We start from the raw sequence: 17,131 nt of genomic DNA, 5'->3' as shown, positions 1-17,131 counted from the left end.
AATACAAGAGGATGTCACTTTTTGACAGCTTCTGTTAGAAAGGGACTTCGACTTGTTTTAGAAGTTACAAGCTTTTGAGAAACGGGCCCCTGCACCTACACATCGTGTTATAACTTGCTAGTAAACTGTCAGAACACTACTATTTAGTTTAGCTGTGGATGCGTTTACAATCTGGAGGCGCGTAAAATAGTAGTAAACGGAGTGTTATACCTTTTTTGTACTATGAAACCTCTACGGCCGTAGAAGAAATAGTCTTGTCACTCATGTCAATGTCATTCAATAAAATAACGTAAACACTTACATATGTTATTATTAAACGGTAGGTAAACGGCTTTTAGGCTATCATAAGAACAGGATTTAACTTGGTTTCTTAACATATAAATAAAATGGCATGGGACATAACTGAGTCATCTGGCTTACAACGCAGTATTTTAGAAATTTAAGAGCGAGTTATGTACCTATAATAGTGTCGATTAATATAGAAACAGAGGTTGTAAACAGATTGTATTATGCGATTATGTTTGATCAACGTAGTGCGGGTTCCACGGGAGGTAGTCTGTGGTGTAAACAAATCCTGAATTAATTAGGTTTACGAGAAGGAGCCATTTGTCATGTTGCTGGCCTGGGTATGCGCAGGGGCTTCTTTGATAACTGCTAAATTGTTTACTTTACTATTTATGGCAAGTTAACCCAAAGTATGATAAGTTTAACCCAAAGGTTGTCTGGAAGAGATCGCTTTTTAGCGATAAGACCGCCTTTTGTTTTAAGGATGGCTCATGCTAGACCGGGCCGTGCCCGGGCCGAGCCGTCCGACATGTCATTTTCTATGACGGCTGATCGGTGATCACGTGGTGCTTTCCATAGAAAACGAAGCGCCGGGAGCTCCGGCCCTGCCCCGGCCCGGTCTAATGTGAGTCATCCATAACACAAAATTATAGGATTCCAAACGGCTTTCTACAGTCTTTTAATCTTCATCGTAAAATTATGCCGTAAAAGGAAGCGATAGCTTTAAAACGACACTTAAAACAGTCTATTTACTTATTCACGCAAAACAATACAATAGCGACGAGTGCAAAGTAGATATTATTTATTCAGCTCTCAACTCAAATAATACCGCTTTCTGGAGGTAAAATATGAATGTAAAATGTGAACCGCATATTTCTACAGGTTTTGAATGTAAAGCTTAATTCCGAGTGATTTATGTACTAGGTTCCACGTATGATGTTCTTTGAAAGACCCTTTTAAGAGGGGACTAACTGAAAATTATTGTTTTTATTATACTATTGAATTTTTACACATCAATCAATGCCCAAATGCCATGAAAATTTCAAGTGACAATATTGTGGTGTAGTATATACTTAGTACGTAAGCATTGCATATAAAAACATATATCTTGCCCAATTGGATCAGAATAAATCATGATCTTCATCGATAGTTCACATAGTGTTAGTTTATTTAGTCCTCACATCTTAATTCAACCTTGCACTCGCGGAACGATACCGCTGCCTTAAAAGGCAGGGTCGCCATGTACGGACGGCGTTAATCAAACAACAGCTTCGATGAAGATCATGATTTATTCTGATCCAATTGGGCAAGATACATGTTTTTATATGCAATGCTTACGTACTAAGTATATACTACACCACAATATAACCACTAGGTACGTAATATAATTAATATAATGATCAAAAAGCCTATTAGGAATATCGTCAATTGGTCATATTTCAAACGAACGATCCCCTAAAATATGGCTTCTTTTATACTCACTGTTATATTACCACGGAAATACATTTCTCGTGGTTCTAATTTGTATAATGTGGTTGCCTCACTTTCGTTCCCCAATTTCCCCATATTAAAGAAAAGGGACGCAACTCGCATGTTTGAATAAATTTTGGTAGCAAGCCACAAGTCTTTCCGCGGGACTGCAAAAAAGTTTAATTGCATCCCGTGACTGTCAAAGTACCGAGTTGGGAAGAAAGATGCCCGACAAAGATCTCTGCGAATGTAATAAGTGAGGGAAGAGTTTTCTTCTGCTCGTTCAATTGTTTATTCATGTAAATTTTCAATGAGAAATAAATATTATCTATCTATCTATCTATCTATTGTGCCCTTATTCTTGCAACATTTCTAATTTTAAATAGTAGTTTGTGTTACAAGGGATCAATATGATATATTTCCGTCAAGGGTGTACATTGAATCCTGAATGAAGCGATGTATTCTACAATAGAATCCCGAACGTAGTGAGGGATTCTAAAGTTGAATCCTGAGCGTAATGAGGGATTCAAGTGTTAACGCCCAAGACGAAATAATTTTGATACCGTGTGATATATCCTTACTGCTTTTCACATCAACTATGAGGAAAATAAAAAAATCTTAGTCTTGACACAATCTGATGCTTATACAGATTATTTAAGCTAAAAAAGAATGTGCAAAAAAATGTAAAAATAGTGTGCAGAACAGAACAGAAAAGTGTTACTTTGATCCCTCCTAGCAGGGAGGAAAAGTGCCACTTTGATCCCTCCTAGCAGGGAAGAAAAAGCTCTTTTCCGAATAGGTGGTGTGAAAACTGATTTTGCAATTACTGTTGTGTCGATTTGCAATCACTTGTACCTAATGCTGACTTGCAATGATGTAGGTACTCTAGTAGTTGTAGTAGGTATAGTTTGTCAAAGGACTGTCTCATTTCAAATATAGACAAAGAGAATCATACCATCTTTGTCTTACACTAGTACTAGCACCCAAAAGAAAAGGATGAGTATAGTTTTTTGTTCTTATTTACTGACAATTTGGTGTGACCAACTATAATAGAATTAATACCTATATAATAGTTTTTTTTTTTAAGATGGCCAATTGGGCAATAAATAATGGAATTCATGTGTGTGTTGTGTCCCCACTAGTCTAAATAAAAATGTTTTTTCCGACAGACTACAATGTAAACTGAAATAAATGTCATATTCTAAGAAAAAACCGGCCAAGTGCGAGTCGGACTCGCGCACGGAGGGTTCCGCACCATCAACAAGAAATAGAGCAAAACAAGCAAAAAAACGGTCACCCATCCAAGTACTGACCCGCCCGACGTTGCTTAACTTCGGTCAAAAATCACGTTTTTTGTATGGGAGCCCCCACTTAAATCTTTATTTTATTCTGTTTTTAGTATTTGTTGTTATAGCGGCAACAGAAATACATCATCTGTGAAAATTTCAACTGTCTAGCTATCACGGTTCGTGAGATACAGCCTGGTGACAGACGGACGGACGGACGGACGGACGGACGGACAGCGGAGTCTTAGTAATAGGGTCCCGTTTTTACCCTTTGGGTACGGAACCCTAAAAAGTGACCCAGGCCCCCAGTTTATTTCAGTTTATAATTTATTAGTGTTTCTACTTGAAATAAAAACAAATTAAAATATTTTCTGAAAATAATTTAATTTGCTCTAATAGTAAACTACATTGTCTTTAACGAGCCTTTACCTCCCGACGGTAAAAACTAATCAAAATTCTTTCGGGAAATCGCAGACATTCCCCCGTCTAATTATTTTTCTTGGCGTCAGTCACGGACTAGTATAAATTAAACCAATGAAGGTTATTGTCATTTGGCATAATGTCCTTTACCTATTAGTACCATCACGCTCTGCGATTCTTGCGCTATTTAGGGTCCTAACTAAATTGCTTTTTCAATACTTACGCTATAGAATTTCTAATTTAGCAAGAACCCTAAATAGCATAACAATCCCGTGTGTACAGTATAATACATTGTTGTAGTTTACGCAATAAAGTTTAACAAATAAATAAAACTTAGTAAATAACATGGAGATTGGCTTCGGCTTGGCCGGATTTACTAATTAACACGGCCTACATGACTTTGGTATTTAATAATAAATATACAATAGCATAATATAATATTCAAGCGTAAACCCTCCAATGATAACGGACTTTTTTAGAAACAACACTCAGTAATTCTCTTTGGAAGGTTTTATTTTTAGTTACCTACCTATAGTTGCTCAAACCAAATTTGTCAGTAAATAAGAACAATAAAAACTATACTCTTCCTTTTCTTTTGGATGCTAGTACTAGTGCAAGACAAAGATAGTATGATTCTCTCTGTCTATGTTTGAAATGAGACAGACCTTTGACAAACTATTAGGTACCTGCCACTTATAAAAAAATCCATCCGTTTTCGAAAGTTCTAGTCTACAGCTAAAGTTTCCCATTAACGTTTTTCAATGTCATTTTTATCGTTTCCCGCGAGATAGCGGGAGTCCAATTCAAACTTACATTATCGAAATGTTGTCATTTTGTCATCATTCGCGTCTGAATTTGGCTAATGCTGATTCGTATATGTGTATTAGCGCGAGCGAGACGCTCGGGCGAAGGATAACAAAATAACACCATTTTGTCATTAAGATGGTTCGAATTTCCGTCAAAGTTTGAATATGAGAATTACCTGGAGGTCGTGATTTTATCGCGACATTCAGAATACTTTGCGTGTGACGCGATGCGATTTAGGTTCAGAGCTGGCTATATAAAAGTTTAATTTGAATTCATACGCAATTTCGAGTCCGTTGAATCTTTTTTACATAAATTAGGTTGTGTCGCGAATGGGTCCATCACTTTTATAAAGAACTAGCGACACGCCCCGGCTTCGCACAGGTTAACAAATTATATATAAACCTTCCTCTTGAATCACTCTATCTATTAAAAAAACCCGCATCAAAATCCGTTGCGTAGTTTTAAAGATCTAAGCATATATACAGACAGACAGCGGGAAGCGACTTTGTTTCATACTATGTAGTGATCATGTTAGGGTAGGTGTTAAAAACAGTGAACAAACATTGATATGCGTAACTGACAAATCAAATGCCTTCAGAAAAAACTGAAAACCAAACACATTTATTCATTCTATTTTGAAATGTGAACAAAATTTTGATAGACACCAAAGTCTCTGTTATTTTGAAATATGAACTGTATTTGTGTTCGACTAAGGTTGGTTTTACAACTAGAATATATTTACACAGGATTGGTATTTATATTTACACAGTTCCATAGCAGAAATCAGTCACAGAGCCGAGTAACGAACGTTAACAATGTTCAAATGTACATACAAACATTCTACATTGTCAGTAACAGTGAGGCAATCGGATTTCTATAGTTTATCGAAATTATATAGGTAAATTTTATTTCACACGAGTACAAGAAATGATTACCTACTTTCTTTCATAAATTATATCTAAGTGTTTTAGTGTTGACAAACCTTGTGACGGATTGTAACCGTATCCATGGCTTCTTGTCTCCAGTGAGTCTTCTGTACTTAGTACTATTAGTTATTCTGTGCCCCAGACAAAATAGTTGCGACTTACCTACCTATACCAGGCGTGGCTCACTCCGCGAACGCGATTTCGCCGCGTCGCTACAAGTACCTATAAGTTCATGCGGCCCACACCAATTTTGGTGTCTAGCCATAGTATTTGCCGCGCACTGCTAACGGACGCCTGCTCGTGCTTGCGCCACCTAGCGGTCATATCTGTCGTAATAGACGCGTTTTGTTAAGGAGTGAATCTTCTGTACCTAGTACTATTATTTATTCTGTGCCTATACCCAACGCGTACGTTTCACGCCCCGCCACTATGGTGGCTAGGTAGATAAATGTAGCCGTTTTTCCTGTTTACTCGTTTATCTCTTCATAAAAAGGAGCTGAAACCCAGTTAATCTGTTTAATTGTGGTAAAGATCCTTTTACCGATAGTCTGCCGGAAATCGGTTGCAACGATAATATGGTTAGATAGTTACAATGCGATGGCTTGAAAAGCTTGGGCAGTATGATGGCTTATAACAGTAAATAAATATTTTGTTACTACTTGAACTGTCTTAAACTAAAATGGGATCGGGATATCTTGTTACAAAATCGGTTTTAGGATATTAATTGATAGAAGTTAATGGATAGAAATTGCTTTCTATCGATATCGCTAACATTAAAGGATGACTCACGTTAGACCGGGCCGTGTCCGGGCCGGAGCTTCCGGCGCTTCGTTTTCTATGGAAAACATCACGTGATCACATGTCATCTGTTATAGAAAAGTAAGCGCCGGAAGCTCCGGCCCGGACACGGCCCGGTCTAACGTCAATATTTAATTAATCACTTACACCTGGTACGTTTATGCCTACGAAAACCAAAGCCGACCTCAAGGCCAGGCCCGAGGTCGTCACAACAAAGGCAATCTGTTATGACTAAGAGATTGAGATTCTAAGCCCTCCTCCAGTCCAGTAGCAATTAAGCCACCAAAAAGGCCATCAATAGCATCAAACAATTCCTCATCTTCACAATCTGGACCTGTGAAAACCCGGTCTATATTAATTTCAGAAGTTTATCGCGTTCGAGACAGCAACGAGAACACGTCCAGATCGATTTGTCCCCCTAATCTCTCAACCTGTTGGTTTTCATCATCTTGGTTAGTTTCCTTGGCGGGAAATTAAGGGATCTCCGTGGTTGCTCTTACAGTTCAAAGGAAGAAAGGAAAAGCGGGAACAATGGTACTTCACTACATAGTATAAAACAAAGTCGCTTCCCGCTGTCTGTCCCTATGTATGCTTAGATCTTTAAAACCAGGCAACGGATTTTGATGCGGTTTTTTTAATAGATAGAGTGATTCAAGAGGAAGGTTTATGTTTAATTGGTTAACCCGTGCGAAGCCGGGGCGGGTCGCTAGTTCTGCATAATTTGGACTAACAAAAAATGTAGGCACGTGTTATTTTTATTTTTTACTGAAACCATAATAAAAAGCCTGTACTTAACTGTAAAAGTCGTTTTTTTTATATTACTTATTTAATATAGGTAGCCTGCGCTGTGGATCTGACGGTATTTTATATTAAAATAAATTATTTCGTTATTTTAATATAGTAAGACACCAGAGGGGTTGCAAGTGCATTGCCGACTTTTAAGATAAGAGTAAGTACGCTGTTGGTGAGTTTTGAAGCCCTATTAAAACGCAACTACAAAAGGCACATAATGTAAATGTGTTTACAGAGTTATAACTCTCCTTAGAAACTGACAATCTGCTCGCAGGAATAAGTTTTATTCGGCGCACATTTCTCGCTACATTGTTAATTTTATTTTACAGTGCACGCCATATTTCGAATCTTGTTAATTTACTAGGTTCTGCCCGCGACTACATCTGCATAGAATAAGTACTATATCCAACCCCTCCCCCCTTTTCAGGCATAAATCTATTAGAATATATTACAGGAAATGTATATTCTGATAGATATTCCTAACAATAGGAGTACCCTTTCATGTGGATAAGGGTTAAATAAGAAAATTAACCTTTATAGCCCTTTTGAGTTTAACCCGAATGGATATAGTGTGAGTCCCAGGGTAGGACATAGGATAATTCAATCACGGAAATCATCATTCTATACTGACAAAGTCGCGGGTAGAGAAGCGATTTTACCTATAATTGTCTGTGATGACCTTAGTAAAAGTGCTACCGTAAAATGGGGTGAGTAGGGTCAAAAGTGAAATTCAAACCTCGATAACATTTTATTTTTACATATGAAAACTGAATGGTGTATATAATAAGTGTTCCGGACGTTTGTATTTTAGTTTTTATTTTATTTTGGGTAGTTCCATTTCATAACTTTGACGATAAAGAGGAAACCCACCTCACCCCGTAGTGCCTCGTATTTGGGGTGAGAGGGGTTTTCATACAAAGGTGATTATGGAAGATTGTTGGATCGATTTTTTTTGTTATGCGTACCTATTACTATAGCTCCATTTTAAATTGGAATACATTATTTTTGTAGCAGTAGCCTTAAAATCCCTTCTCACCCCCCTCTCAAACCTTCTCTCCCCATTCATAACCCACCTCTCCCCGCGAAACCTACTCACCCCGTTTTACGGTATTAAATGTTGCCTACTCGCAGGGCCGGATTAAGCATGTCGGGGCCCCTAGGCAGTGCAATGCTCGGGGCCCCCTTACAGTTAATTCTGCATACATAAGTTCAGTTGATCAGTACAGGGAAGTAAGTTTGCGGTTTTAATTTCAACCTTCAGGTGTCGGTTGAGCCGATCCGAACATGCTGAACGATGTCTTTTTCGCTCTTGCGTGGACATAAAGGTTTTTTATATTAGTTTTTGCCGATTCCTCCTTGCGTCCAGTGTGGGGAGAGCTCTTTTTTTCTCAATAAGTAGTTAAATATTTTGCGAGGCTGAACAGCGATTGTCCGACCATACGAGCCACATGATTAAAATTAACCTAATAATAAATATTTTACATGTGTTTAAATGATTATTCATTAACCAGTCGAACTTGCATGTAAGTACTGGGTAAATCGGAAAAACAATAAAAATCGCGAGCGCAGCGAGCGCGAAATTTTTTGTGAAAAAATTGTGAAAGCGAATACGCTTTAACAAAAAAAGCCTAAAAATCCGAAGTTACCCAGTGAGGCGAGCTTTCATGCGAGGTCAAAGCCGTGCTTCAGGATAAGCTCAGCTAGAGCACAGACGCCAACCAATGTCCATTGTATTAAAAAGCGAGACCGCAGGCCGAGCTTGGCGCAGCGAGGCCAAAGGCTAAGCTGAAGAAGAGATTTGGTAGACGAACCAAAAATTGAGGTAAAAAATGAGGCTGAAGGTCGAGCTCAGCAATCTCCACATACTTAACAAGCCCGAAGCGTACTTATAACCAGCGAGGTGAGCTTTCATGCGAGGCAAAAGGCTAAGCTTCTGAAATCAATGTTTATATTTGTTAAAAAGCGACGCCGAAGGTCGAACTGTAAGAAAGCAGCGCTCTGATACGAACCAACCATCAAATGTTACTCAACAATAATATATGTGTCATACAAAAGTTACCCGGAGGGCCGAAGTTTCATTCATGAGGTTTTAGGCCCTCGGGAGCCTGAAATTCGAGCTCGATTTACAGACTTTAAAAGCTATAAAATAACATAATTTACATAATCATTTGATGATTGTGTGTCTGAGAAACTGATATTGGACATTAGGTATAAGTAGGTACCATAAAAAAATATTTATGAATTTTGGCCATATGAAACACAATTTTTTTGGCGCGCGCGGGGCCTCCGGGGCCCCCTAACCGAGGCGGGGCCCCCTAGCCGAGGCGGGGCCCATAGGCAGTTGCCTACTCTGCCTTAGGGTTAATCCGGCCCTGCCTACTCGTTTCTATTGCTTGCCATTTTTGCTAATAATATAACTAACTCACTCTACCGTAACTTTCCAATGGCCAATATTAGGCTTACGGCTTATCCACGACATTGAGCGACTTGCGTAACCATAGGTTGGAGCGTGACACAGCGATCGGAACGTTTGTTCTCACCTATGGTTGTCGCTGCCGCCATCGCCAGTCGCGTAATGTCGTGGCCGACCCGTTAGAACGCACTGCGATTAATTTCTTGCGATTTCAGTCTTGCAAGTGCGTGCGCTTATAAAGCATGCCGTACGTTACATTTTTTGCAATTCTGAAATCGTTCGCCTAAGCGTTCTAAGCCTTAGAGACAGCAGCTTTGCTAAAACGTGATTTCTCACAATTTTCCCGGAAGGCCTCGGAAAACCATCGAGAAGGCAATTACAGAGCTTCGTAAAGAAGCCATCTTAGAATTCCTGTCGATTTAAAATGGGCAGCCAATTTTTTCTTTCAGACGCTGCGGTTTGAGTATTTTAAACTCTATCTAGTTACAATAGGGTGGATAGTTGTGTAGGTAACAATGTAATTGTTTCACGGCCAAGGAGGGTTTTTTTCTCATTTTCACGGAGATAAATGTGTACCATCGTGACACTGTTAACTGGCCAATTGTAATCCTTATTACAACGAGATCGTGCAGCGATAATCAATTAATTGTGTCTATTTATATCTACATATATACTTATGTTAGAGGCCACACCCAGTTATAATGTTAACTACACTTAAAAAGATAAAAAAGCGGCCAAGTGCGAGTCGGGATTTATGACGTATTAAAAAAAAAACTACTTACTAGATCTCGTTCAAACCAATTTTCGGTGGAAGTTTGCATGGTAATGTACATCATATATTTTTTTAGTTTTATCATTCTCTTATTTTAGAAGTTACAGGCGGGGGGGACACACATTTTACCACTTTGGAAGTGTCTCTCCCGCAAACTATTCAGTTTAGAAAAAAATGATATAAGAAACTTCAATATCATTTTTGAAGACCTATCCATAGATACCCCACACGTATGGGTTTGATGAAAAACATTTTTTTGAGTTTCAGTTCTAAGTATGGGGAACCCCCAAAATGTATTGTTTTTTTTTTCTATTTCTGTGTGAAAATCTTAATGCGGTTCACAGAATACATCTACTTACCAAGTTTCAACAGTATAGTTCTTATAGTTTCGGAAAAAAGTGGCTGTGACATACGGACGGACAGACGGACAGACAGACAGACAGACATGACGAATCCATAAGGGTTCCGTTTTTTGCCATTTGGCTACGGAACCCTAAAAAGACACAAAATGCGAAAACAACGAAGCAACGTTAACACATAATTAGACATTCTGTCGTTTCTCACGTACGAAACAAAAGGCGTAACGTGTTAATTTGGGTCGAAACAAATTACGTTCGAAAGACTTATACGGAGAGAGAAAAACAAGTGTACGAGTTACGACAACTTTCACTCTCAATTACTTAAGCACAAACGAGGCAATGATTTATTTCCTTCCTTGCGTAGACAGATCAATGCTTTACACGTTATATTGCACATTATGCACAAATGGTGTGCCAATTAAGGTGTCCAAACAAGTATGTGATATAAAAACAATAAATGCTTGACATGGACCAACGAATCGAAGGCTATATTCTCTCTTTCTAATCTTACGGCGTTAGTCATTTTATATTATAAATGGGCTTACTCATGGCCACAGACCAGCCGAGGCGAAGACGTGGCCTACGATGGAGCGAACCTGCCCAGAAGGTGCCTGTTCACCCTTTGTCGCGACAGACGCGAATATCTAAAGCCACAATACGAATTTCCTAGCGGCAACACTGAACAGCGCCCTCTGGGTGGAACTGTGGTAAGTTAATCCAACGTGGCAAGTAGTGAGGTTAAAACCAATATGGCGCGAAGGGTGCAAGTACTTAAAAGTGTAATACAGTGAGGAAGCCCACAGCTATCCAGAGTCGTCTAAAGCTAAGTATTTTATGTTACTTGGTGCTCACAGTGGTGTTATGGTTTCTCTATGCAATGATCTCCCTAATCGAAGAGCAGTAAGTTTGTATGAGTTTAGCTTGCCACGGATCCTGCCGTGGAAGCTGTTCCTGAGACCATCTTAGGTAAGGCAGACTGGGTTTCAAGGGGTGCAGTGTCATGGGATACTTGGGCACCCCATTTAAGGAATGCAGTGTCATGGGATACTTGGGCATTCCACTTAAGGAACGCAGTGTCATGGGATACTTGGGCGTTCCACCTAAAGGGTGCAGTGTCATGGGATACTTGGGCACCCCGCATAAGGAGTGCAGTATCAAGGGATACTTGGGCGCTCCGGTTGGGTCCACTTACGTGCCCCAACTTATAAGGGCCGTGGCGGCTTCGGCAGCACGGCTAGAGGTGTGTCGATGTGCGGCAGGATACCTCGGCTCGGATGTTAGGCGTCCGAGTTATCCGACCTCATGTGTCGGCGGACTCCCCGTAAGGGGAGTTCTTAGTACCCTCATCTGGCCGGGTAAGATGGTTCTCTTTTGCTGTAGAGATAAATGTATATGTACAGTAGGTGATGATTGTATGAGAATACCATATTCATGAGCAATTTAACCCACAGATCTCGGGGTGATACAACCAACCTCCATAAGTAAAGCGAAGCAGAAGGAGGCTCCTCTGGCCCAGGAGAAGTGGAGCAGAGAGAGCTAGGATAACGAATCCTTCATAGGAATTGAAGGTATGTATGCCAAGCATTCTGTTACACCCCCATACTGATAGACACAATTTGTTGCCGCCTTTTCCCCTTTTACGGTCTTATTTATATACCGTAGGAGGTTGGGGGAGAGGCGGCGACAATGGTGGTTAATGCTGGGATTAAGCTGATAACGAACCAAGGCTTATATTATATTATAAATAAAGAATGCAAGGCATACATTTCCAATATAGCAGACATCTTTACTAACAAAAATCATAGATGGCGCTACTGGTAGCAGAAGTTGTGAGAGATTATTATTTGCGTATATATAAGAAGTGTTTTCTTACGAAGTCTGGTTCGGCATTAATTTAGGCTCGTTTAAATAAAGAGGCTGGCATTGGTACTCATTAATTGAGGATAATTTCAGTAAATTAGTCATTACATTTATTTTTCGTGACCGGCAGAATATCAACTTTGTACAGAATGTACGGAGTACCAACTTGAAGAAATATCATCATGGTGCCCGGAAACTGCGATTACGTTTCCGTCATGGTTGTATTTATTTTACAATTAGAATGGAGTGGTAAATTAGCAAAAAGAATATTTAGAGATAAAAAGAAAAAAGATTGGATCTTTTAACTGTATTTATCAAGCATGATATTTATTATTTTTATATTAAGTGAAATACCATTGTATACTCGAAGGCACTATCTTCGAGTTACCAACATAATCGCAAAAATAGGTAACGCAAGCGTCCATTCAAACGTCTAGTAATTAGGCGGAAGACGAGGACAAGTGTTGCTACACTAAGAAGATTACCCACAAATTCGACGGATCGTCGGGATTATTAAGATAACTAAAGAAGATGAAGAAATTGGTTACTAAGCGGATTCAACTTGGAAAAGTTATGAGGTAACTAATTTCCAATTAGACGGTTAGATAATTACGATATAACAAGCTGTACCAAGATATAAGTATGTAATCTATTTAATTTTATGACATTGATTGTTTAATATATTTAAAGATATGCTGCTTTAAAGGAGTATAATAAGAAGACAAAAACTAGTCGCAATAACTAATAAGTATCTTATAGGAAATATGCGTGCAGTATGGACGGGTTTGCACACTATATTTTACTTCGTATGTTTTCTTTATATTTTAGAATTATAAATTTAGTTTTAAGAATTCAGGTGTGTGACTACTTATAAGGAATTAACATAAATATTATGAGAATTACCGATAAAAGTCCGAAATTCGTTTCATATTTTATCGAAATTTGGAGGGAATTAATTTGACGTTGGCAACATTGAAGGTTGTACAGTACTCGTCCCTCCATTTCGAATTGTTGGCGGACGGTCTGCGTACAGTCGCGAGTTCCCCAGGAAGGTTCCTCAAATTATACAGGTAATCATTGTAAATATGGTAATATAAAGTGCATCGACAAACGGATGAGCGTGTAAATAAGTAGGATCATCAAAAATTTGTTCATTTACGTTCATAGGAAGTGAATTCGCCACCGCCAACCATATCGGACAAGACAACAACGCATCGGATTTGACGAAAACCCCGGATAAGACAAATAAATACTCGGACAAGACTATTTCTCGGTAAGTTTTTGAGCATCTACTTTGCAGTGATATAACTTTATTCTGTGAAACAATAGAATGCGACCGTCATTTACTTCAACGTGAGCGACAGCCGCCATGCGGGCGGCCATGATTATTTGAGGTCCAAACGAGGAAAATTATCTATTTTAGTGAAGTTTCTTTCGATATTTATGAGGATCACCATTGAATTACGAATTTTTTACGTTCTTTTATTAAAATATTTCAACTTTCTAGAAATTGACGAGGTGATATATAGAAGATGAAAATAGACCCTATCATTATGGTGATACGGTTCGTATTAGTGTGGTTTAGTTTAGATTGGCAGAAACTTCTAGAACATCAGCCCTAGTAGCACGGTCGCATTTTTGTCGTTTGTCGCCGTGCCTGTCACGTTCTAACAAGTATGTAAGTGCGAAAGTGACGGGCATAGTGATGGTCGATAGAGGCGACGGCCGTGCTGAGCCCGCAGGTGTACATGGCGGATTTTAATACAATTTTCACAAGTTCTGTGACCTTTTGAACATTTTCTAGAGTTCTTAAAGGGCATTACCTACTTAGGTATATTTTTATTTCATCATGCTATCTTATTGGAAGTTTAGAAACACAACTTATTTCTTTCTGATTGGATTTGCAGTTTATAAATATAACAATTGTGTTGTGTATATATATGTAAGCTAACATCTTCTTTACAGGATATCAGATGCCGGATAAGTTACTAAAATTGAAAGAAATTCAAGCTGAATACTTTCCTCTAGAGGTAGAAGGAAAAGTAACTAGTTTAACTTCGAATTTAGGCGTATTTAAAGACATAGATGAGTTACTGAGGTGTAAAGGTCGTATGAAACACGCAGACTGGTCATTTGATAAACGCTACCCCATACTTATACCGAAAAATTCAGATTTCACCAACGAAATTATAATAAAGACTCATCAAGAAAATAAACATGTTGGAGTAAGTCACACGTTAGATAAGATAAGGGAAACTTACTGGATACCACAAGGAAGAAGCCAAGTTCAAAAGATTTTGAGGAAGTGCTCCGAATGTATGAAGCATGACGGAGGGCCATATAAACTACCGGAAACTCCTGCGTTACCGAAAGAGAGGGTCAATTACAGCTCTCCATTCACATACGTTGGTACCGACTATCTGGGACCACTTCTAGTTAACAATGGGAATGGCAATTGCAAAAGGTGGATTAGCCTCTACACTTGCTTAGCCGTAAGAGCCATTCACTTAGAAGTTGTAAAGGACCTAACTGCGGAAGAAGGTTTAATGGCCTTACGTAGAATGATTTCAGCAAGAGGTGTACCTACCTTAATAACATCTGATAACGCAGCTCACTTCAAGTTACTCTCAGAGATTCTTCAGAGCCCATACTGCGTAGAGAAAGAGATAAGATGGAAATTTATACCACAGTTAGCACCATGGCATGGAGGATTCTATGAGAGACTAGTTGGTTTAGTTAAAAACTGTATGAAGAAAACATTACAGAAACATTTGTTGAATGACACCCAGCTAGTAACAGCGGTGAAAGAAATAGAAGCAGTTCTTAACACAAGACCCTTAACTTACGTAGATTCAGAGCCTGATCATGTATTGAAACCTTCAGACTTTCTTACCATGGGAAAGTGTATCATTATGGAAACTTCAGATAAGGATCCTACAACGTCGCAAGGGACGGTGACTAAGGACAATTTAATCAAAGGTTGGAAGAAAGCACGGATAATTCTACGAGAATTTAAAGAGATGTTTGAGAACCGGTATCTCCTAAATTTGAGAGAAAGATATTCCCACCATCCTAAAGAGCCTAGGGTAACATCTAAGTTAGCACCGAAGATAGGTCAAATCGTGCAGATTAAAGGTGACACGAAGAACAGGATAAATTGGAAAGTTGGGAAAATAGTATCTTTGAAAGAAGGGGCCGACGGTTTATGTAGGGTCGCCAAGGTACGTGTAGGAGATACAGAGTATACAAGATCTATCGCGCATCTCTACCCGTTAGAGATCGAAGATGGAGAAGAACAGTGTAAACAAACATCATCTTATGAAGAAAGTGTAGAAGAACTAGTGCAGCTTCCTGATCTTCCACGTCTATCAGGCAAGGAGGACGTGACGGTGGAGTCCCTCAAAGACGTTGCAGAGTCTCCATCTGAGCAGAGATTAACTCAAGAAGTAGCTAGAGATCAGCCAGAAGAAGAAGTACAGCCTCATGCCTCGCCAGTAGAGGAAGAGTGTTCCTCTAAACAAATAGTAGAGTCTATGTCTAGTGAGTTAAACGAGCCTAAGCCTAAGTCTATGTCCGAACCAGAGCCACTCGCGGTCGTCGACCTCGAGTTTTACGACCACACTGATCCCGAGTCACACCACCTGGAGGAAGTTACGCCAGAAGGACAACACGAAGAATCAAGACCTAAGAGAGCGGCAGCTCTCCGAGCCCTTGAGAAGATCAAGGAGTGGACCAGCAATCTAGTCGCCGTGCTTCTGCCTGAGGGGGGGAGTGTCGCGACAGACGCGAATATCTAAAGCCACAATACGAATTTCCTAGCGGCAACACTGAACAGCGCCCTCTGGGTGGAACTGTGGTAAGTTAATCCAACGTGGCAAGTAGTGAGGTTAAAACCAATATGGCGCGAAGGGTGCAAGTACTTAAAAGTGTAATACAGTGAGGAAGCCCACAGCTATCCAGAGTCGTCTAAAGCTAAGTATTTTATGTTACTTGGTGCTCACAGTGGTGTTATGGTTTCTCTATGCAATGATCTCCCTAATCGAAGAGCAGTAAGTTTGTATGAGTTTAGCTTGCCACGGATCCTGCCGTGGAAGCTGTTCCTGAGACCATCTTAGGTAAGGCAGACTGGGTTTCAAGGGGTGCAGTGTCATGGGATACTTGGGCACCCCATTTAAGGAATGCAGTGTCATGGGATACTTGGGCATTCCACTTAAGGAACGCAGTGTCATGGGATACTTGGGCGTTCCACCTAAAGGGTGCAGTGTCATGGGATACTTGGGCACCCCGCATAAGGAGTGCAGTATCAAGGGATACTTGGGCGCTCCGGTTGGGTCCACTTACGTGCCCCAACTTATAAGGGCCGTGGCGGCTTCGGCAGCACGGCTAGAGGTGTGTCGATGTGCGGCAGGATACCTCGGCTCGGATGTTAGGCGTCCGAGTTATCCGACCTCATGTGTCGGCGGACTCCCCGTAAGGGGAGTTCTTAGTACCCTCATCTGGCCGGGTAAGATGGTTCTCTTTTGCTGTAGAGATAAATGTATATGTACAGTAGGTGATGATTGTATGAGAATACCATATTCATGAGCAATTTAACCCACAGATCTCGGGGTGATACAACCAACCTCCATAAGTAAAGCGAAGCAGAAGGAGGCTCCTCTGGCCCAGGAGAAGTGGAGCAGAGAGAGCTAGGATAACGAATCCTTCATAGGAATTGAAGGTATGTATGCCAAGCATTCTGTTACACCCCCATACTGATAGACACATTTGTTGCCGCCTTTTTCCCCTTTTGCGGTCTTATTTATATACCGTAGGAGGTTGGGGGAGAGGCGGCGACACCCTTGATTTGAAGGTTGCCGGGTTATATGAGCTCGGAAATATAGACGCCGGCAAGGAATTCCATTCCTTGGCGGTGCGCATAAGAAACGAGGAAGCAAAGCGCTTCG

The 17,131-nt window shown here is 40.0% G+C and overlaps 1 protein-coding gene across 1 annotated transcript; it reads left to right on the top strand.

The window, feature by feature from the left end:
- The first annotated feature begins 14,162 nt into the window (after window positions 1-14,162).
- LOC134663030 (uncharacterized) lies at window positions 14,163-16,852 on the top strand. Its single transcript, XM_063519321.1, has 2 exons — window positions 14,163-16,044; window positions 16,789-16,852. The coding sequence occupies exon 1, from the start codon at window positions 14,300-14,302 to the stop codon at window positions 15,983-15,985; it is 1,686 nt and encodes a 561-aa protein (XP_063375391.1). The 5' UTR covers window positions 14,163-14,299; the 3' UTR covers window positions 15,986-16,044; window positions 16,789-16,852.
- Window positions 16,853-17,131: the final 279 nt, after the last annotated feature.

The sequence above is a fragment of the Cydia amplana genome, chromosome 4 (assembly GCF_948474715.1).
Source record: "Cydia amplana chromosome 4, ilCydAmpl1.1, whole genome shotgun sequence".
In the NCBI taxonomy this organism is placed as follows: domain Eukaryota; kingdom Metazoa; phylum Arthropoda; class Insecta; order Lepidoptera; family Tortricidae; genus Cydia; species Cydia amplana.
The sequence above is the reverse complement of the archived record's forward strand: the minus strand, read 5'-3'. Positions and strand labels throughout refer to the sequence as shown.